The sequence below is a fragment of the Candidozyma pseudohaemuli genome, assembly GCF_003013735.1.
Source record: "Candidozyma pseudohaemuli strain B12108 chromosome Unknown scaffold00012, whole genome shotgun sequence".
In the NCBI taxonomy this organism is placed as follows: Eukaryota; Fungi; Ascomycota; class Pichiomycetes; order Serinales; family Metschnikowiaceae; genus Candidozyma; species Candidozyma pseudohaemuli.
In genome coordinates this window covers 274062-295192 of record NW_020194446.1, presented here as the reverse complement: position 1 = coordinate 295192, position 21131 = coordinate 274062, and the positions used below count along the sequence as shown (strand labels likewise).

At 45.0% G+C, this 21131-nt stretch overlaps 11 protein-coding genes across 11 annotated transcripts; 4 read left to right on the top strand and 7 right to left on the bottom strand.

Moving 5' to 3' along the window:
• Positions 1-77: 77 nt before the first annotated feature.
• AVT7 (Avt7p) lies at positions 78-1400 on the top strand (the record flags this gene model as incomplete). Its single annotated transcript, XM_024859478.1, has 1 exon — positions 78-1400. The coding sequence occupies one exon, from the start codon at positions 78-80 to the stop codon at positions 1398-1400; it is 1323 nt and encodes a 440-aa protein (XP_024712450.1).
• A 40-nt stretch (positions 1401-1440) lies between these two features.
• Positions 1441-2574, bottom strand: LAC1 (Lac1p; the record flags this gene model as incomplete). Its single annotated transcript, XM_024859477.1, has 1 exon — positions 1441-2574. The coding sequence occupies one exon, from the start codon at positions 2572-2574 to the stop codon at positions 1441-1443; it is 1134 nt and encodes a 377-aa protein (XP_024712449.1).
• A 445-nt stretch (positions 2575-3019) lies between these two features.
• On the bottom strand, positions 3020-4021 carry SSN8 (cyclin-dependent protein serine/threonine kinase regulator; the record flags this gene model as incomplete). The annotated part of the gene is made up of 1 exon (XM_024859476.1): positions 3020-4021. The coding sequence occupies one exon, from the start codon at positions 4019-4021 to the stop codon at positions 3020-3022; it is 1002 nt and encodes a 333-aa protein (XP_024712448.1).
• A 1091-nt stretch (positions 4022-5112) lies between these two features.
• C7M61_004151 (phosphopantothenate--cysteine ligase) lies at positions 5113-6153 on the top strand (the record flags this gene model as incomplete). Its single annotated transcript, XM_024859475.1, has 1 exon — positions 5113-6153. One exon carries the CDS (start codon positions 5113-5115, stop codon positions 6151-6153), a length of 1041 nt encoding a protein of 346 aa, XP_024712447.1.
• A 33-nt stretch (positions 6154-6186) lies between these two features.
• SAM50 (SAM complex subunit) lies at positions 6187-7662 on the bottom strand (the record flags this gene model as incomplete). Its single annotated transcript, XM_024859474.1, has 1 exon — positions 6187-7662. One exon carries the CDS (start codon positions 7660-7662, stop codon positions 6187-6189), a length of 1476 nt encoding a protein of 491 aa, XP_024712446.1.
• A 148-nt stretch (positions 7663-7810) lies between these two features.
• Positions 7811-9538, bottom strand: CRZ1 (DNA-binding transcription factor; the record flags this gene model as incomplete). The annotated part of the gene is made up of 1 exon (XM_024859473.1): positions 7811-9538. The coding sequence occupies one exon, from the start codon at positions 9536-9538 to the stop codon at positions 7811-7813; it is 1728 nt and encodes a 575-aa protein (XP_024712445.1).
• Positions 9539-10239: 701 nt separating this feature from the next.
• Positions 10240-11433, bottom strand: TRM12 (Trm12p; the record flags this gene model as incomplete). The annotated part of the gene is made up of 1 exon (XM_024859472.1): positions 10240-11433. One exon carries the CDS (start codon positions 11431-11433, stop codon positions 10240-10242), a length of 1194 nt encoding a protein of 397 aa, XP_024712444.1.
• A 406-nt stretch (positions 11434-11839) lies between these two features.
• On the top strand, positions 11840-15584 carry C7M61_004147 (uncharacterized protein; the record flags this gene model as incomplete). The annotated part of the gene is made up of 2 exons (XM_024859471.1): positions 11840-13064; positions 13543-15584. The coding sequence occupies 2 exons, from the start codon at positions 11840-11842 to the stop codon at positions 15582-15584; spliced, it is 3267 nt and encodes a 1088-aa protein (XP_024712443.1).
• An 87-nt stretch (positions 15585-15671) lies between these two features.
• On the top strand, positions 15672-16652 carry C7M61_004146 (25S rRNA (uracil2634-N3)-methyltransferase; the record flags this gene model as incomplete). Its single annotated transcript, XM_024859470.1, has 1 exon — positions 15672-16652. One exon carries the CDS (start codon positions 15672-15674, stop codon positions 16650-16652), a length of 981 nt encoding a protein of 326 aa, XP_024712442.1.
• Positions 16653-16673: 21 nt separating this feature from the next.
• C7M61_004145 (glucose-induced degradation complex subunit) lies at positions 16674-18106 on the bottom strand (the record flags this gene model as incomplete). Its single annotated transcript, XM_024859469.1, has 2 exons — positions 16674-16689; positions 16734-18106. The coding sequence occupies 2 exons, from the start codon at positions 18104-18106 to the stop codon at positions 16674-16676; spliced, it is 1389 nt and encodes a 462-aa protein (XP_024712441.1).
• A 295-nt stretch (positions 18107-18401) lies between these two features.
• On the bottom strand, positions 18402-20537 carry C7M61_004144 (uncharacterized protein; the record flags this gene model as incomplete). The annotated part of the gene is made up of 1 exon (XM_024859468.1): positions 18402-20537. The coding sequence occupies one exon, from the start codon at positions 20535-20537 to the stop codon at positions 18402-18404; it is 2136 nt and encodes a 711-aa protein (XP_024712440.1).
• Between the last annotated feature and the right edge of the window lie 594 nt (positions 20538-21131).

Below are 21131 nucleotides of genomic sequence, written 5' to 3'. Positions count from 1 at the left end.
AGGTGCCGATCGCACGTGACTATACCGCTACGGCTTGACCCACACCTACTCCACCGTATCCATCTCAGCAACCCACAATGGTGGAAATCACCCAAACAGCATCTCCGACCTCCTCTCTTGTCAGTCTTATAAAGACTATATCAGGAGCAGGCCTTTTATCGATTCCATTTGCATTTTCGACCGATGGCTTGATCGCTGGTGTTCTCATTATCGCCCTTGCTGGTATTACATCAGGCTACGGCTTGTTCTTGCAGGTTTATGTATCAAAATATGTTCCTGCTGGTCATGCGACATTCTTTAATTTGTGGTCCATCACTTATCCTACGCTCAGTGTAGTGTTTGATATCGCCATTGCAACCCAATGTTTCGGCTGTGCTATATCCTATTTGGTCTTGATAGGTGATTTGATGCCTACCATCATTACTTCAGTGCCGTTTGTTAGCCTGGATCATTATAAGCAGTTCTGGATATTGGTTTCAGCTGTTTTATGTGTCCCACTTTCGTTTCTCCGAAACTTGGACTCCTTGAAGTACACCTCGGTACTCGGACTTACTGCCATTGGGTATATGGCGCTCCTAGTAGTCGCTCACTTCTTGATCGGAGATGTTCCAGAGTCATACAAAGGCGAAATTGTCCTTTTCCCTGACTCGGCTACCAAGGTTTTTTCAACCTTCTCAATTGTGGTGTTTGCCTTCACTGGTCACCAAAATATGTTCTCAATTATAAACGAGGCTAAGAATAAGTCGCTTTCTTCCCTCAGCACCTTGGTGAACCTTGCTATTGCAATCCTGGCCGTGCTCTTCATTATCATTGGCGTCGCTGGCTATTTAACGTTTGGCGATCTTGTTAATGGTAACATTATCTTGCTGTATCCTAGCGCTTTTTCCACGACCGTGGGAAGATTCTGTATCGTCTTCATGGTGGTGTTTTCATTCCCCTTGATGATCCATCCAGCTAGGATATCTGTCAACAACATCTACTTTTGGGTTTTGGTCAATGTGCTAGGAAGAAAGCCTGACGAGCCAGCCGAGGACCAAGACGCACTTTTGCAACCAACCGAGGAGCGTGATGAAACCGCTCCTCTCATACCAAGCTCAAAAGCTTATATCGTTCCGTTCCCCGACTCCACCTTTTACGGAATTACAGTTGTCTTGCTTTTAGTGGGTTACACAGCTGCAGTGAGCATTAAATCTTTTGCACTTGTTCTAGCAGTCGTGGGAGCAACCGGTTCCACAGCTATTTCCTTCATCTTGCCGGGTCTTTTCGGCTACAAATTGATTGGATCGGAATCCGATGACCCTAGCAAGCTCGAGCAAACGCTCAAGAACCTCGGTCTAGTTCTTTCAGTTTGGGGCTTCGTGGTGATGGTTGTTTGCCTTTACTCCAGTTTGGCATTGTAGGACGAAGTGATGTTCATATAAATATATAGATTCATGTCGATTAATTCTGGATGGAGATTTTTATGTCCTGTGCCACTTTCTCAGAGACGTCTTCGTCGGTCGTTTCTGGTGTTTCTGTCACGACCTGATCAGCCTCTTCCTCCTCCACCTCTACATCGGAATCATCCTCATCACTTCTGACATCATCTGCGCTATCGCCGTGTATGACTTTGTTTAAAACCTTCAAGATTGCCAACATCCAGAGGCAAGTAATGATCTGCAAACCACCAAGAAGTGCCAAGAAAACATTTACGACGGTCGTAGTCCAACACCTCTTTTGGTCAAGACCAGGGATGCACTGACTGTCGAACATCAAATCTCTAGCCTTCACCCATGCATGGTAGTAAAGGTAGTTATAAACACCATGGCGTAACACAACCCAAGAAACGAGGAAAAGAACGAACATCGCGTCGCAGGTGCGCTGCCATCCGGAGTATTTCAAAACTTTAGCAGTCGACAAGAAAATGTCGACAGAATCCATGATCATCAAGATCATGTTACCAATTCTGTTATAGTAATAATAGTAAGAGCCCAAGACCAATGCGACGGTGATGATGTGGTGGCTGAACATTTGGAAATGGTCTTTCCGCTTCTTTTCGATGTTGAGAACAACGATCTGCTGCAACCAAAAGGCAATGGACACAAGGTAGTACTTTTTGAATAATGATGGCATACGATAGTGTGGCCAGCCTATGTATAGGTTATCAAGGCTGTGCCAGTGGGGGGAATGGCGGTAGATGTATAAGCCAAATGCAAACGAGAAGCAGTAATAGGTGACAGTCCAACTCTGTTCGGCAAACCGCATCTTGGCCTTCTTAGAATGGATATCACAGACGTGCTTAGCGAAGGGAGTGAAGGCCCATTGCATAAGAACAGATCTGAAGAAGGTAAGTAACACCACCCAGGTCACCACGTAGTAGCCATCGTCGAGGCCGATGTCGTATATATTCTGCGAGCCCTCTCTTTCGATGAAGTATTGTAGATGGAAGAACTTCTGTGTATAATGTGTGACATTCGGAGCAAACCGAGTGCTGAATAAATGTGTCAAATGAAGGCCCACGAGAAAGTTCCTCGAGAGTGGAATTTGGTTTTTGTCGATCACCTCCTGCCACGAGGAGGAATACTGGGACGCCATGGCCGATTTTAATATGTTTTGTTAAAGGCTGTAATAAAAGTGGTGTACCCAGATCGATGATTCTGACAGGTTGGCGATGGGGAAGAATTGATAGATGGAAGCTAATGAAAACGCGAAGTAAATTCTGTTCTGAGGAGGGAGCAGCCAGTGGTGGGGAGCGGCTATTGTCGACTGCAGAAACAAAGAATTAAACGTCCAAACGAGTTACTCGGGCTTTTTGTAATTTGGGACAATTTTTTGGGTTTATGGGGTCCCCTTCGGTTTTGTGTCAAATTGAGACTAAACTTTTTTTTACCCGTCGATGGTACAGCCTTGAGCGCCCTTTGCCCTAAAAGGCACTTTCGAAGCCGGGCCCACGCCTGGAGTGCATAAGGCACCATTTATCATTGACTGTAGGAACCGGAACCAAGCGCAGCCCAACCAAACTGGTTCTAGTCTCTGTCGCCTACCGGCTAAGTAACATTTGCTGGAGTGCCTTTCTCACCTGATTTTCGTTGTAGCGATCCCACGCAATGTATAAATTTACCATCTCTTGCATTGCCTCAACCATCTCGTCTAAATTAACATGCGAATAGTTGAAAAAATTCATGAATCGGTCGATTTTGACCGTATCCTCATCTAGCCTCAGATCGGGCAAGTTGCCTCCAGAGGTGGTCTGAATGTCCACATCGCCTCCCGCGTTAAGAGTCATGAGGTCATCTAGATGCATAGCGGAAGACTTGTCGTCCTGTGCCTGGTTCCCGACGGGGCCGGCGGCACTTCTGATAGCATTAAGGTTCTTCTTAAGAACAACTGTAATATAAATCGCCGCCATAGCTATCACATGGGGCGGGAATAGGAGGTGCAAGTCGGTGATGTAGCTGTCGTTTATGAGGGACCACAGATGCTGGAGCTCGTCGTCTGTGAGGGTGAATCCAAAATGTGTGCTGTTATCTGTTAAAAAGTCTCTGATTTGTAGAAGCAGCTTGTATGGGTGGTGTAATATTAGGTACAGCTCCATCTCTTCAATGAGGTAGAACTCGAATTCGGCTAGTTTCGTAACGTCGTGAGGAATGTACTCTGGCCAGAGGTTTCTTGCCTCCAGTACAATCAATCGTAAATGCTGTGGGCACTCTTCTATCTTGCATGCCACATAGAGACATGTGGTGACTAGTAGGTAGGCGTTCACTTCCTTCAACAGAACCCTGGTTAGGAACCGAAAGAGGTACACTTCAGCGGATGCCAATGCAACTTGACGAACATTCAAGCGTCGTCCAAGCTTCACCACTAACGTATGAAGGTATATTCGCATGTTCACATCGTAAACGATCTGTGGATTCTCTTTGATCAATCCACTCTGAACCATCTTCTTCTCCAAGAGCACTAGTTTCCTCCTGCTCTCCATGAGACCTTCTCGTGTAAGCTGCCACTTACTTCGCTGTGATGAGGACCAGTAATCGGCAGACATATTTGGTAGTAATGGCGTGCGGTTCTAATATAAGGTAGTCAATGACTTCGACGTCGTAATGCGATTAGTGCGCTTTCGGTTATCGAGCCGCTCCACCGAGTGACCAAGAATAGACGGACCTATGGCGTGCTCCCAAAATTGAGTAGTTTATGAAACTACGAGATTCTAAATTTGGATATTTGAACGCCGTGTCGGCAAGGTTATGTCCAACAGCTCAATTGCCTTATCTATAGATGTACGTACTTCTACGAACGTTGGGTTTGGCATCGATCATACCAAAGGCTTGATGCCATCTAATAGGGGTTTTTACTTTTCTTCACACAAACGAAACCTCACATTTCTCCACACTCCTCAATTACCACTTCCTCGATGGGCAGGTCGTTCTTGGTTCGCGTCAGGTTGAGCTTATCAACAACACTGAACCCTTCAATGACCCTACCAAATACGACATGCTTGCCGTTTAAATGTGTTGCATCTTGTGTGCAAATGAAGAATTGACACCCATTCGTGTTTGGCCCGGAATTGGCCATGGAAACACTATACTTCTTGTGGTCAAACGGGAAACCTTCGTCTTCAAAAGAGCTACCTCCGTAAATGTTAAAAGACCCAGTTCCATTGCCTCTTTCAAAGTCTCCACCCTGGATCATGAAGTCCTTGATTATTCGGTGGAACTTGCTGCCTTTGTAACCTATTGGTCTTCCACCCCGGTGAAACTCACCAGTGCAAAACTGACGAAAGTTCTCCGACGTTCTGATATTAGTATTTTAATTTTGTAGTTATAAATTTAAAAACATACTTGGGTAGCTTGTCATTAAATAGCTCTATCTTTATACGCCCGAGGGTCGAACCTATAGTTAGTCGTGATCAGACACTTGCATCATGCAACATACTCCCCTGGGCAATCTAGCATTAGTAATTGGTGGAATAAAAGATCAATATCTAACATACATCGAGAAACACGATTGGGTTGGCCATCTATTTCGGAGATGAGTGGACCACACGTTGTGAACGTCACTGCACCAGTACATCTTTTCCCCATATCTCGAGTTAGTCAGGCCAACCTTCACCACCTCAAGAATCAACCTTTCATCATGCCTCCTCCACAAAAAAACTATCATACCGCTGCTCCAGATACGGCTACGGCAATTGACCGGACACACGGCGACTTTCCTGTTGCTGGAGACTCCGACGAAGAAGTGTACTTCAAGACGCATAAAGAGCCCTCATACTTAGGTGAGATCGAAGAGCAAACCAGACAATTCGTCCAATACCACAAAGAAAAGACAGGCAAAAGGATTGCTTTGGTTACGTCAGGTGGAACTACCGTCCCTTTAGAGAACAACACTGTTCGTTTCATAGATAACTTTAGTGCTGGCACAAGAGGCGCTACCTCAGCTGAATACTTTTTGGAAAATGGATATGCCGTGATATTCTTACACAGAGAGTTTTCTTTGCTTCCTTACTCGAGACATTTCAGTCATACGACCAACTGTTTCTTGGATTACATGGTTGAAAAGGACAATAAGGTCGAGATCAACCCCGAGTTTGCAGACCAAATGCTTTTGGTTTTGAGAAAGTACCAAGAAGCTCAGAGCAGCAACTCGCTCCTCTTGGTTCCTTTTACAACTGTCAACCAGTACTTGTATACCTTGAAGTCAATGTCCACAATCTTGCAGCTGTTAGGCACAAAGGCGTTGTTCTATCTTGCTGCTGCTGTGTCTGACTTCTTCTTACCATCGTCGAGAATGCCTCAACATAAGATTCAAGCACAGCCTAGTGGTAAGCTTGTGGTTGATTTGGAGCAGGTGCCCAAGTTTTTGAGAAGATTGGTCGACTCCTGGGCCCCACAGGCTATGATTGTTTCTTTTAAGCTAGAGACAGACAACTCAATTTTGCTCAAGAAGGCAAGTGATGCATTGTCCCGCTACCAGCACCAGCTCGTCATTGGAAACTTGTTGCAATCAAGAAAAAGTGAGGTTGTGATTGTTACCCCAGACGGCCAGCAAGACTGGATCAAGTTAACAGACGAAGAGAAACAAAAGAAGGTTGAAATCGAATCTCTTATCATTCCAGCAGTGAGGGAGAAGCACGATTCTTGGATGAAAGAATGGGAAAAAAATAGCAAAAAGTGAGTGATAGTATATACATTGTATTATAGATGCTCGTTACAAGAATGATACGCCAACGCCGTATTGGATGCCTTTACGAACCTGGTCGTTCGCGTGGGCAAAGATGGGTAAACCAAAGTTTAGCTCAAAGCGGGCCATGGGATGGTTGTAGAGTATACCAAACCCTGCGCTTAGAGAACAGCCAGTCGAGAAGAGCTTGACAATATCTTTGGTGGTATTGGAAGAGTTTATCGAGGCCAACTTACCAAAGTTTATGTAGTTGATGATCTTGAAGTTAGTGTCCTTTGGAGTTTTGGGTATATGGCTGAGTAAGGAGATGCCACCGTTAAAGAAGCAATCGCCGCCCACTGAAGAGTTTTGATCCTTTGGACCGAGACCGTTGAGTGAAAAGGAGCGAACGTCGTTAGGGCCTCCAATGTGGAAACGGTCGAGGATGTTCGTCTTCAGTTTGTCACCGTTGAGGAGCAAGCCAGCCTTGTTAGAAAATATGAGGGAGTGATTTTGACCTAGGCCAAGAGCCAGTTGTCCTTCCCATTGGAATTTGGTGAACTTCACGTTGTTGAATCCGAATAGACCACTGTATTCCACGCCTAATCTTGCTAGATTGCCTCTAGTAGGACCAATTCTATTGTCTCGAGAGTCATAAGAAGCGCCCATTGTAATCGATGATTTAAAAGTGTCCTTCAGCTGAGTAAGAACCTCGAGAGAACGAGAACCATGGTTACTGAGTGCTCTCCAGGAGTTCTCCCAGGCGACATCGAGATTCAAGTTCGAATCATATCGCGTATTGATGCGTGTCACAATGCCTTTCGTTTGAACGCTGCTTTGAATCCATTCTAGCTTTCTCGTATTTATGAAAGCCAGGGTATCCCAAAGATAGTCAGCGCGATTGAAAGCCGGTTGCGAGTAGTTGAGAAGATATGACGATGGTGTTTTCGTACCAGTGACAGCATCGAAGACAAGCTTTTCAGCACCACCGAAAATGTTCTTGAGTGTGAATTGGATGTAACCGTCACCCTCTCCATTACCAATATTTGTTCCCGTCTTTGCGAAGAAGCGTTTCTGAGGAACAACGTTAAAAACAGGAACCATATCGATCGTTAGTGGTGATTTATTATTCCACATCTTTTTCGGGAGCTGATGTAAACCTATCATAGATTGTTCTAGTATGTCGTGTTTCATAAACAGGGTATGCACTTGTTCCAAATTGTTTAGGAAGTCGGCTAAGCTCATCACGTTCCCTTTGAGAAGCGGACTAAGCTGGGTTTGCAAGAATGAGTCCCTGAAGTACTGGGAGTTTGTCACCTGGACATTGCGTAATTTGACTGGAATTGTCGAGTTTTCCTTAAAGAGTTCCTCGAGGTAGCTTTTGCTTTGGTCCATCATCATCTGCTGTTTTGAAGCCATTAGCTTTTGAAGCTCTTTCTCTTCATTGGATAGATTCAAGTCCTTGCCCTCGTCAGCACCCACAGAGATCCTATCTATCATGGACTCCTCATGATCTAGCGACATCTTGGTGGTTGTAGTTTGAAAAAGTTGATAAAAGCGCTTGTGCGGCTACCGCGTATGCACCACAATAGACTACTAATACTACAAACGAATTGTTCCGTTTCTTATATTGACTTTTGGGTATGAAGCCAGCAAATCACTAGCTCGTGAATCAATCTGGGGGTGAAATGGCAACCTGCGGAACGTTGTGGTACTGATGGCTCAAACTAGACGGACTGAGGTAGTCACCGCTCGGTAGTTGAATTCCCGAAGCGTTACCATTTCCGGCCTGTCTTTCTCTTTCATCCTCCTCCACGAGCGATCGTATACATTCTTTACCTGATTCTGTCTGGAAGTGCCTTCTGAGGGCGTCTGCTCTAGCAAACTTCCTGCCGCAGCCATACGGAGTACCGTCTTTGAGGGTACCCTTGCACTGGAATTTCTTTTCACCTGAGTGGAGATCTTCGTGACGTTTTCTATCATGTTGCCTAGCAAAAGCTTTCCCGCAGACACTGCAAGTGAATGGACGCTCGTCGGTATGCGTTCGCAAATGTGATTTCAAGTTATATGGCCTTGTAAATCTCTTGTCACACAAATGACACGCATATAGGGAGGGGTGTTTCTGAGTCCGTCTAGTGGATTGAGTTGTCAGTGCAAGTTCCAACATCTTTTCACGAGAAGACACCGCGTTATCTCCAGTGTCAGCAGATTCCTCATCGTCGATCTCCTCACTAGAATAACCAGAGTTATTTGGCGATCGCAGTCTAGAGTGAGTCTTTATTGAGTGCGCCTTCTGGCGCCCACGCTTTAGGTTTTGAAACTCATCAGGCTTCAAGAGGCCGTTAGGATCATTCTCGGACATTGGGCTAGTGGGTGTTGCTTGTGGACTGGTATAAGATGGGCTGGAAAGATTTCCCAGTGGTTTAAGACTGTTTCCGGCCGAGGCCTGCTGACCAGGTGAGTTCTGAACTGAGGAAGTGTGCGACGAGTTGCTGAACAACGATGGAGTTTTCGCAGCCACGACATCAGGTGCCTGTTGAATCAGAATTTTGATCTCTTTTTGTTCATGACCGTTGTTGTCAGGCTGAATATTCTCTGTATAGTTCATGAGGTTGTTTTCTGTAAGTCGATCGTATTGGTTCTCGTAAGTGCCGTCTTCACAGTTGATTTGAGGAACTTGCATGTACAGCGGATTGCTGACCGGTTGATTTATAGACTGCTGGAGTTGCTGTATATGGTGGGACTGCTGGGACTGCTGCGGCATTGTTGACTGTTGGGCAGACATAGTGTACAAGTTTGTAGATGAGATGGACTCGCCCAAGAATATTTCCGAATCAAACGAGTTTCCTGGACCTCGACCATTTGCGGCTGGCTCGAGATAATTTTGATTCAAATTTTGCGGCCTCGTGTCTGAGTAAGCATCACTGAAATGAGACATGGCGTCTTGATAGGGAGAGCCTGGATTCAGGGAATACTCAGAATATAATGAGTGTGAAGAGTAGGTGTCTGGACTTCTTGGGTTAAGAAAAGATGACGCAGGCACGTTGTTGGGGGAAAGTAAATCCAGGGCATTTTGCGATGAGCTGACGTTAACATTTAAGGAAGGTGGGAGGTCAAGGCCGGAAGGGCTGGGATGTAGGGAGTTAGTCACGCCGTTGTCCTGAGACAAGTTGATGTTGATGTTTTGCACAAACGACTCGTGCTGCTTTCCCTGAAGCGGGTTAGCGTTGTTTACCATGACAGGTGAGTCTGTTAGCATGCTGGAGGAGCTGTTGAACATATCTTTCGAGAGTACCGAGGTTGGAGACGCTATGTTCAAGGAGGACTCAAAGTGCGGTGGTGACAAGTTGAGCATGTCATAGAGCTCCTCCTCTTCCCGTTTGACGACGTTCAGAGACATGACGAGTTGTGGGAAGAACGTTTTGCGATTGTGTATTCTTGAAAACGGGTAAGGGAGATGGGTCACGTGATGGAGTTTGAGGAAACCCCGGAACAGCAGCAGGAGGTAGTGGTGGGACCAAAAGTTTGGTAGGGCAAAGACAGGGTAGAGCTATATTGGAAATGTCTGGTGAAAAACCTTCGAGGATCTTATGTGTGTAGTGTATTGGGAGGGACGCCGGAGAAGAAAAAAAAACGGAAGTCTCACCGAGTACGCTGAAGTCCCCGATTATATGGAGTACAGCATGCGGAGGGAGTGTGGACAAATAAAGGAAGGCTTAGAGAGTCTGACAGAGTTGATTCACCTGACGCCTGCGAGAGAAAATCAACGAATTGGCGTACGCTGATAAACATGCCGCGGCTGGCGTGCCTCAACTCTCGAGGCTATCGGGGTAACATACGGAGTTCTTTTTAGCTTGTCCGATGGATCTTGTACAGCCGCGGCACGCCTAATTCGGTAAGGACCCCGTCAAGAATCCTTTGTGAAAAAAGTCTTGGAACCTCAACAAAAATTCGGTCGCAGAGAAAGTACTTGAATAATGCCGTGACCGCCGTTAGCCGCCCAAGATCTCCCTGATTGTGTTTCGAAAAAATGCCTCTCGTGCGCCGAGGCAGTGCTGCGGTGACCCAAAACGGTGGAGACGCACGCCAGCCGCTTCTGCTTTACACTTTGACGTCGACAACGACGTGCCACACGTCTGGCGCAAAAGTTTTAACTTTTTCTAGATGAGTCACATTCCCCTTGAAATACTCTTGTAATTCCTCTTTGAGCGTTTCAAAGTCGTTTTTGTGGACATTCTCATGGACATGAACAATGGCATTTTCGCACCCGAGTGTGGTGACCACCTGCCAACCCTGCCTCAGCAGAGGGAGGAGCCCCAAATTATAATGTGATATGGTGATGCCGAGGTCACCAAGGCGCTGTACCGATTTTTCGTTTGATTCATGAAAAATAAATGCTCTGGTTCCGTTGGTAATTTCGGTGGTGTAAGTGTCTGACGTGAAGGCATCTCCAGGTCTCACTAGCTTATATTTGCAACCATTTTTAGTGAGACCCCGTAGTAGACCTTCTATGGACCAAGGGTTGATTTCCCAGCAAAAGACCGTGGCTCCGAGGGCGAGATATGAAAAGGTAAAATAACCTATACCAGCATATAGATCAACCACATTTTGGCCCCGAAGGTCGCCAAACCCTAGAACCCTCTTCTTCTCCGTGATGTTCCCTCGTGAGAACATTGTGTAGCGGGGTGCCCATTCTTGAGCTATTCCGTTTTGGTTTGCTGTACACCAAAATGCCTCATCAAAATCCTGTTGAGTTGGTCTATCGTATTTCTGGTCGTCAGGGGTTGGCCCAAAGTCTCCGTATATCGGTACCAAGTTGAAGGGCCTGCGCATCACATCGGACTCGATGATTGGCTGGTTTACCGCAAAATGTGTGTAACCGGCAAAGAATGTTTTCAGAAGGTGCTCAAATAACTCAGATTTGCCGCTTGTCTCAAAGTATGCATCCCACTCCGGGGTGCTGAACAGATCACCTGTGAAAAGCACCATAGGTGGATACAATGACCATTTCTTCGGAAGATCTTTCAATAGATGGGAATCAGATCCTATGACATCCAGCACAGCACCTTGTAGACCTCCAACAGGGACTGTGTCTGTGTCTTCAAAAACCTCAATGACGTCTTGCAAATCACCTAGTAGAGCGCTCATCTCAGCCATGGACCCTGAAGAATATAGACAGGCGACTCCATCTGATCTTGTGATTTTCCTTCTCTTGTCGAACACATTTGCCTTCTCAAGAATGCTCTTGATCTTCTTGATCTGCAGAGGCGCCTTCACAAGAATCTTAGAACCCATGCTCGTTCTAGTATAACTGCTAAAGTGTGCTGTGTTCGCGTCGCGGAATACTACCAGCCCTCTCCAGTTGTAAGATCCAGAGGAGGAATAGGTAGAAGACTTATTGAAGGTTTAGATTTTTGAGATGAAGTAAATCTTGATTTTGGTGGACCTTGTAGACCATTGAATTTAATGCAGAGCGTGTCGCCGAAACGCACCAAAAAAAAGTTTAAAAATCTGAGACCAGTATTTTTCTCAACTACTCCCAGTTCCTGAAATCACAGGCCTCAATTGCCGTTGTCCACTGGCTCGAGGCGACCCGAAGTGTGAAATCATTATCACATCCAATTCGTGAACAGCCCGAACTCGGTATATTTCAGCCATTGTTATCCATAGTCTCCACACCAGATCCAGTGTTTTCAACACCATGTCCGAACAACAAAACCACATACCCCAAGCACCGACAATAGAGGCCACCGCTTCCGATCCCACCACACAAAAGGTGTCTGACCAAAAACCAGAATCCTCTGATTCACCAAAATCTACGACCTCTACCCCAAACAGTCAGAAACAATCACAATACAACGCAGCCAGTGCCACCAATGGAGGCAGAGAGATCTCCAAGAAGATTCTATATGTGGGAGGCTTAGTGAAGTCGGTCGAAGAGACTGAATTAAAGGAGTTGTTTGGCACTGGTGACGTGTTTTCGGTCAAGATCTTGAATGACAAAAACAAGCCCGACCTCAACTATGCATTTATAGAGTTCCACGACGAATCAGGGGCTGAAAAGGGATTGACCTCCATGAATGGAAAGGCTCTTCATGACAACGAGCTTAGGATCAATTATGCATTTCAGTCGGCCACCTTTTCCACGGCTCAGAACCCGGAACAACCAGTTTACAACATCTTTGTCGGCGATTTGTCCCCAGAAGTTGACGATGAAGCCTTGCAAAAATGTTTCTCCGTATTCAACTCCCTAAAGCTGGCTCACGTAATGTGGGATATGCAAACTTCAAGATCCAGAGGTTATGGTTTCGTTACTTTCAACACGCTATCGGATGCTGAGTTGGCTTTGCTGACTATGAACGGAAAACCTCTCAGCGGAAGGAACATAAGATGCAATTGGGCCAGTCATAAGCAGAACAACAAAGGCGGCCATCCCCATTCGAACAATAATATGCGCCACGACAACCACCCACCGGCTAACTACAACAACTACAACAACTATAACAACCACAACAGGGGGCCGCGCCAATATCGTGGCTACCAAAGTCCCAATCCAATTTTAAATGGAAACGGTCACACAAATGGCCATATGCCTCAACCATTCGAGCCATCGCCCTTTCCAATGGCTCTGCCGCAGATCTCAGATGGCTCACCGATGTTTGGCGGCCCTGCAATCAATGGCGCTGTAATGTCACCTCAGTCTTACGATATCGTTCTAAGACAAACGCCATCTTGGCAAACCACAGTGTATTTGGGCAACATTGCTCACTTTACTCAGCAAGACGATCTAATCCCATTGCTACAAAACTTCGGCTTCATCGTTGATTTCAAGTTTCATCCCGAAAAAGGATGTGCTTTTGTCAAGTATGACACCCACGAAAGAGCTGCCTTGGCTATTGTACAGTTGACTGGCTTTTCTGTCAATGGTAGGGCATTGAAGTGTGGGTGGGGCAAGAGCCGTGGCCCTCCACAGGGCCAATACCAAAATTTCAACCGAAATGGTCCGCCAATTTATCAAAGACGTTAATAGTAAATGACGATGACGTACGCTTAATTACTTTAGCAAGTCCTATATCAGTAAATGATGTGTTGCCATCTTCGCATATAATACCTTCCTACAAGTTCTTCTATAGTGTCCTATCAAAAAAAAAATCTGACCAGTGCGCCGTCAGCAATTCATCATTTGGCAAATCTTTTCAAACAAAACTTTGATTTTGTCATCCACCCCGTGAAAACAGCATAGCCAACTTGCGCTTATCCTGAAGTAACACAAGACTCCATTCTGTTGAAGTCTTCACCTTCTTGTCATTGTCCAGCAGTACCCCATCTTCTGCTGTATGAGCGAAAGTATCCGACTAGTGTTGATTTCTACTATTTTACTTTGTCTCATATCCCCGCTCCTAGCATTCGACAAGTTGTCTTATCAGCAGTTTCTCGAGAATCACGTCTCCGGGAAGATCTCCCTCATTTCCTCGATCGCCAAACGAAACAAGGGTGCCACCACAGCCATCGCCATATTAGTAGCCTCCGTCGCTATTTTTTTCCCACTTGCGTTCAACGTTCCCCAAATCTTTAATAAAGTGCTAAGCTCAATGAACTCAAACTACAGATTCTTATCCTCCACTGGCTTTGGCTCCCGTTTCGGTGGCTCGGGTACGTCCTCCAGCTCCCGGGAGACTCTTTTTGCTATGAAAAATGGTGGTGAACTAGGTGGTATCAGTAATGACGGCAATACCTGTTTCATGAACTCCGTCATTCAATCGTTGGCATCGTCAAAGCAACTCACACAATTCATCGACAGAAATATCAACACAGAAGTACAACTCATGGCTGATGCCAACATTCCAGTTTCCCGCATGAGTCAGCTCCGCACAAATTTAGTTTTTACTAGAGCTCTCAAAAAGTTGCTCGACGATGTAAATGGTGCTTATGGCTCGAGAGGTAAGGAATTCAGCACCAGAGGTTTACTTAATAAGATGCCTAATGGTCCCAAACAGAACTTCTTCACTGGATATAGTCAGGAAGATGCTCAGGAATTTTACCAGCTCGTGATGAGAATCGTCGAGAAAGAGTACAAGAGTATCTCGAAGTCGAGAGAGGCTACACCCGAGCCTGAATCTGAGAATGAACTGAAGGATGATCTGGTGAAGTTCATTGATGCAAAACTTCTCACCAGGTTACCATTCGGATGTGATAACCTCGGCAAACTCGGAAAAGTCTACGTTCCTGCTCATCAAGTCGATCCTAACATACCTGACAACGAAGGTAAGGTGCTCCCTCTTGAGCTCGTCACTCCAGTGGATGGTGTATCTGCCGAACGTATTGGATGTCTTACCTGCGGTGAGGTCGGAGGCATTCGCTACTCTGTGTTGAGTGGTTTGAGTTTGAACTTACCTTACGATGCCTCAAGCTATAGTAACTTCACCTTGCACCAACTCCTCAATGAGTGGAGCAAACCTGAGATGATTGATGAAGTGAACTGTAACAGATGTGGCTTGATTCAAACAAAGGAATTTCTCTCCGACAGCATCAAGAGTAACTCAAATGAGCGTTTGAGTGCTGATTTCCAGAAGCGTATCAGCGAGATTGACGCCGAACTTGCCAAAGACCACATCTCTGATGAGGTTTTCGAGCGTCTTACTACTAAGAGCATGATCAGAAAAACGACGAAAACTAAGCAGGCCCTTTTGAGCAGACCTCCGCCATTACTTTGCATCCACATTAATCGTTCCGTGTTTGACCCACGCACCTACATGATTGTCAAAAACTCCAAAACGGTGAGGTTCCCTATCAAGCTTGATCTCAATCCATATGTCGCTGAGCCAAAGGATGTCAACATGGATGCTAGACTCCCATTTAGAAAGCAAGACTCCACATCGAATGGCATCCCCAACGAGCTCGATTCCGAAGATGAGAAAGAAGCTTCACAGCCCAACTCAAATGTGCCTCATCTGGCTAATCCAGATCTTCTATACAACCTTAAGGCGGTGATCTCTCACTATGGTACTCACAATTATGGTCACTACATTTGCTACAGGAAATACCGTGGTACTTGGTGGAGAATCAGTGATGAATCAGTCTACGTTGTGAATGAGGCAGAAGTTTTGAGTTCCCAGGGAACTTTCATGTTATTCTATGAGTGGGATGATCAGGTGGTCGAGAACTTGGTTCAGCTCGACGATGAGGAGCTTGAGAAAGAAGCCGAAGCATCTGAGGTTCAGAATAATAAGCTCGACGACTCTCAAAATATAGATGAGCCACTGCTGTCACTGTCTGACGAGGAGGAAGAGAGCGATGTCATGGACGAGCTCAAGATAGAGAAGTCAAACTCCCACGAATCAGCTACCAGCGATGGAGCCGTCGACGCTACAGCTAAAAATGTTGAAGATGCAACATCGTTTCAGGATCAATACCGATTGGGCGAAGAAAGAGCCTTCCACGTTTAATATCCTTAATATAGTCGAATAGATCCCCCACCCATAGAACCAAATCTCACGCGCGATGCTCATCGTAAAAATCAAGAACCATACATTATGGCCAAAAAGCCCAAGAACAAGCAGATCGTTGGAAAGGGGCTCAAAGGTGCGCTACTGAAGCACTTTGCCAAGGAGCAATTGAAACAAAATAGACAACAAGCCGTCAAGGAGGCCATCACAAAGAAGGCTGACAAGGAGAAGTCCATCAAGAGTGGTAGGTCCAAAGGCTCCAAGAAGCAGCAGCATCATATTAAGGCTCTAGTGCCATTCAATCGCGATGAAACGCTTCTACTAGTTGGTGAAGGCGATTTCTCTTTCGCTAGCTCAATTGTCAGAAACCACCTCATCAATCCAGAGAACCTAATCGCAACCAGTTACGATTCTGAGGAGGAAGTGAAGTCCAAGTATCCAGGAGCCGAAGATCATCTACTATATTTGAAAAATGAGGGGTCCAGGGTCCTACATCAAGTTGATGCCACCAACATTCCATTCGCATTGAAGCTAGTTAATGCTAATCGCAAGAAGACGGGAACCAAATTGTTCACGCCATACAAAAAGCTAAACCATGTGATGTTTAACTTCCCACACACCGGCCGTGGAATGAAAGATGTCGATAGAAACATCAGAGACCATCAGAAGTTGGTGTTGGGCTACTTTAAGAGTGCTCATGAATTGCTTGATATGGCGAACCAAGCGGCTAGCAACGACCTCGGTGGTTATGCAGAGTCCCAAAATGAAACGAGAGCAGACGTTATCCTCTCCTTATTCGAAGGTGAACCGTATATTTCTTGGGGTGTGAAAGCTCTTGCTAGGAGCGAAGGACTCTTAGTCAACCAGTCAGGCAAGTTTGAATGGTCGGCTTTCGAAGGATATCATCACAAAAGGACTAATGGTATAAGGGACACGACAAAGCCAGCTGCCGAGCGTGATGCAAGGATCTATATTTTTGACCTCAAAGATACCAAAACCCCTGACAAAAAGAACACCAACAAGGCGAAGGGAAAACAAGTGAATGATAGCGATAGTGACGACGATTAGGCTGGGAACACTCTAACACAATCATCTATCAGGAACACTTCCCGTGTGAGAGGATCCATAAGCTGATTGTTCCTGACTAACTCTAACCCTAGTGTTCCCGTCGCTTCAAGCATCTTCTTAGTCGGGTTGAGTAGCTTTTCAAACGGATATATATTGCCGTTTGGAAGCTTGAAGGGATTGTTCAATATGCTTGTGAGTAATTGTGCATAAGGTAGGTTCAGACTCAAATGGAATAGTTCGGGGGAACAGACGGGACACTGATTAATCTTTTTCAAGAGCTTGTAGTAATAATTTGGCCCGCGAAGCGATAAGTCACGCCAACTGCTGACTTCAAGCTTTTCATTCTTATGGGTTTTGAAAATCGTATTCTCGTCGTTGCAATAACATGACTTCGTTTTAAGACTAGAAAGACCTGCTGACAATAGGACCAACAATGGATAGGTCTTTGGGATGACGTAAATTTTTGTAAAGTCTTCGGTGAAGCATTTAGAAAGTCCTCTCCAGCGTTCCTCGGACATCAATGCATTATACTTCGAGTATCTCGATGAGAGTTCTTTGCTAGGACCTCCGTTTTCACTGGAATAAGCGTCTAGACACATTGACACATATACAAGTGGTGCTCCAACTTTTGTGAGTCTCTTATGATTTTTCTCGAAGTTTATGAGGTCATCGCCCAGGTAATTCTTGACGTTACCGTATGGTGCGAGATAGGTTTTGCAGTATGAAATCGCCTCCAGTGCTTGCCCGGTCTCAATCATGGACAAATATTTACAATAATGTATCTCAAATTGCAAATTCGAGCTCAATTTCTTCAAAGCGTTCTTGTTGTCGTTGTACCACGCAGCAATTAACTCTAAATCGTGGTCCATATTGATAGACAAGAAGACCTTGTTGAAACTTTCGTAGACGTCATGATCCACCAACTTCGTGATGTCATACTCAAAAGTTGGGGCAAGGCCCTTCATGAGTTCACTTCCAAGGTTCTTGTCCTTCCTTGTGTTTGACTTCAACAAGTAATCGATAATCAAAAGGTTTGTCTCGCCTCTATACCAACTGATGAGTTTCTCGTTGTGAAGATCTAGTAGCTTATCGTCTTCATCGGTATGCTTGTCTTCATTTGAGGAGGTATGATCTAGTGTGAAGTTTTTCAAGGCACTTATGTGCTTGGCTCGGGTTGTCAATCTCATTCTGTAGTCCTCGTCATTGTGAATTGCCATTGCGAGTTTCTTTTGATATGCTTCGAAAGTTTTAATAAGCTTTCGTATTATCAGAAGTTTCTCATCCTTGGTAAGATTAGGATTCTTCTTTATATTGCTGATTTCCTCCGAGACCAGTTTCTTCAGCTTCTCCACAAGTTTCTGGATCGTTTTGAAGTTCTTTTTGATAAGCTCAGACGGAACAGCGAATTGAACCTGGCGCGTCTGAACGCTGAAGTTCACGGTCGGCTCACTCATTTAGTAGCCTATTAATAATTGTGGATTTCCTTGGATCGAGTGGTAAAGTGGTGGTTTCTACGACCGCTCCCTGCCACTTACATACAGTGCCGCCACTTCGTTATCAGCACAGCATGGCGTGATGGTATCAATGAAGGAGCATAAAGTAAGAGAAAAGGGATACGGATTGTTAAAAAAAGGTTTTACGTAAACAATAGTTGATCTTTCCTCAAATAGTTTGATGCTTAAATATATAGGGAAGTAACAATCGCAACTAGTTCTGCTCGGTATCCTCAGTGGCTGCGAATTCTCCACATCAGACTTCTTCCTCATCCTCAACAGTAAATGCACTTGTACCCTCATGCCTAAAATCATCATTAGCATCTCGGAGCTCGTATGAATCGGAGACTTCATAGTCAGGTACAATAGTATATGCGAATTTTCGAAGTCCCACTAGTAGCAAGACTTTGTTCACTGCCATTTTACCAGCGCTCACGATATTATGACGTCCCTTTCTGCCTAACATGAGTACGATGATTACCAACACCATCAACACGAAAATAAGGCCTCCATAAAATCTGTGAGTTTTTAAGTACCACTTCAGCTCGTAAGGATGTGAGGCATAGTCATACTCGTAGTCAAAAACGGTATACTTCGTCCCGGGCTTTTCAGGAGAATACAACGGTCTTGGAAATGATTCAAGTGATTCAGCACCAAATCGGTAGGCGTCTTCTCTCGCAGTATAATAGTAACCAGGTCTTTTTAAGAGATTTTCTGAATTGCCCGTTTTCTCAATAGTGTAGTTATTGAATGCTTGAACATATTCATCATTAGAATAAAGCAAAGCTCTTCCAAGAGTCCAAGAAAACGACAGTCCACCCATTTTCTCCACGAGTTGTAGGGATTTAAATTTGTCATCCTTTTGCGGACCTTCATCAATTCCAATACGAGGAAAACCGAGCCCAACATGCAAGAAGTTAAGAATCCACGATGATTTGAAGCAAAGTTGAGCAAGCTCCTCTTCCTTGATTCTTTCATCTTTATCGCGGAGGTTATTTCTCTCGATCATCTCTTTAAACGAACGGGAACACCACTGCGACGTTGCTTTATACATCTTCAAATAGTCGTACTTCTCGGATTTATCCCTTTCAAAGTTTCCGTAAGAGGATAATGCATTGATGGCGTCCCAATACCCACTTACACCGATGAAATGATTTACATCGAAGTCAAAAGCAGGAATCAACTCGTCGAGCAAGCAAGAGCTCACCTTATCTGTCAGGCCTAGCTTGAGGCAGCTTGGTGACTTACCCGTATGGTGAGTGGAAGAATCTATAACAGGGAAGATGGAAGTTAAGCATTCTTCAAAGTTGGAATCACCAGTAAAATCAACGTAATTATGATTCACGAGCTCTTTGGTTGTATAGCCCTTTGGTAAACATGGGTCTGGCAAAGGAGTTCTAAAGTAGTTCGTCAGCTCGGGAATCTCATTAGCTTTCTTGTAGTTCTCTACTAGGATGGAACGATATCTGCTTTGGGCCTGAAACATGCCGAAACCTAAGAAGGAGTCCGAGAAGACATCAAACTCTTTGATCTCGGGCGGCTGGAATGCCCCGATCTTTTGACCTTCCTGATTCTTATCCTTCTCTGTTTTGCTTAGAAGTGGTAGCTTGCCAAGCGATAATTTGTATAAGTTGTTTTCGTGCTCCTTGGATTCAGTACTGTTAGGTTGGAAGACTACCTGAGTCGACGCGCCACCCATATCTAGTAGGCCATACGTGTTGTGTTCCTTGCCGTGAGCATGTTCTTCTGGCCAGTCGAATGCTCCGATTAGATAGTTTATTGAGAGCCATCCGTACAAGCCTTCGATAGCTCCATCAATGATATTGACGTGAGACTTGCAGTGTGGAACATAGAAGTCAGAGTTAGTCTGAAGGTATTCACAGACATTTTCTAGGATGGGTTGTTGTTCCTTCGGTGGAAGGAGCCTCATTCCTGCCGTGGCATGCAAAAAGATGGGTGTTCTATAATGCTCTGATTTCGGAACAATAGCACTGGCGTAAGAAAGAAGGTATCGAAGGTGACGATTTCCTACCTTTTGTGGGCTCTGATTGAATGATGAAAGCCCTGGCTGGATTTTCTTGTGCCAAAGCTTGTCCAGATATATGGAGGGGAAGTTCACCGGTTTGGGCTTCTCCTCCAGGCTGACCTCGTCATCGGAGTCATCTGGATCAGCGCCCAACATCAGTTCATGAACCAAGTTCACCTTCGGGCTATTTTGCAAATCTAGCCCGGCTTCTAGGGCATGCTTGGGGTTTAGCCAGTTGTAGACATATACTCTGGAGCCCTTGGACCCAGCGTCTATCATGACCAAATAGTCATAGGGTATGTTATCCTTGGAAACCAAGGGCCCGGGCTTTAATGTAAACTTTTTCTTCCGCTTATCTAGACCCATGGCTATCGGCGAAGTTAGGCGCGTTGGATGATAGAGTAGTGATTAGATGGCTAATGTCGCGAGCCACAAATGCAACAATGTCCAAACATTTCTCGTCAAGATATTCAATGCAGATTATAGGGGATACTAGCGAGGGTTTGGAATAAACCTACTACGAATGAGCAAAACCCAAATAAGCCATCCTAACTAAAATGTGTAGACCAAGACTGCTTTTGGTGGTAGGAGGACTTTGAATCTTACGTCAGTTGAAACTTTGCCGGAGTTTTGTCTGAACACATATCTTCATTGATTGTGGGTTGAAGCGAAGCTAATCTAATATAATGGTCTAAGAGTTTTCGTGTTACCGACATTACTTAAAGATGGCTGCGAAATTCAAGGTCCTCCGCATTTGTCGAGAATAAACTATGGAATAACGTCACCATTTGTTCATTGTCAAGGAAAATTGCACAATATAACGGTAAACTTAAAACTGTATCTAATGCCAGATTTTTTTGCAGAGAATTGCTTGGATACCACAAGCATGGTTCAATCTCCGAGCTGTGCTAAGCCGCTCTTATTATTTTCTTGAGCTCACTCATGGAACTCTAGCGGCAT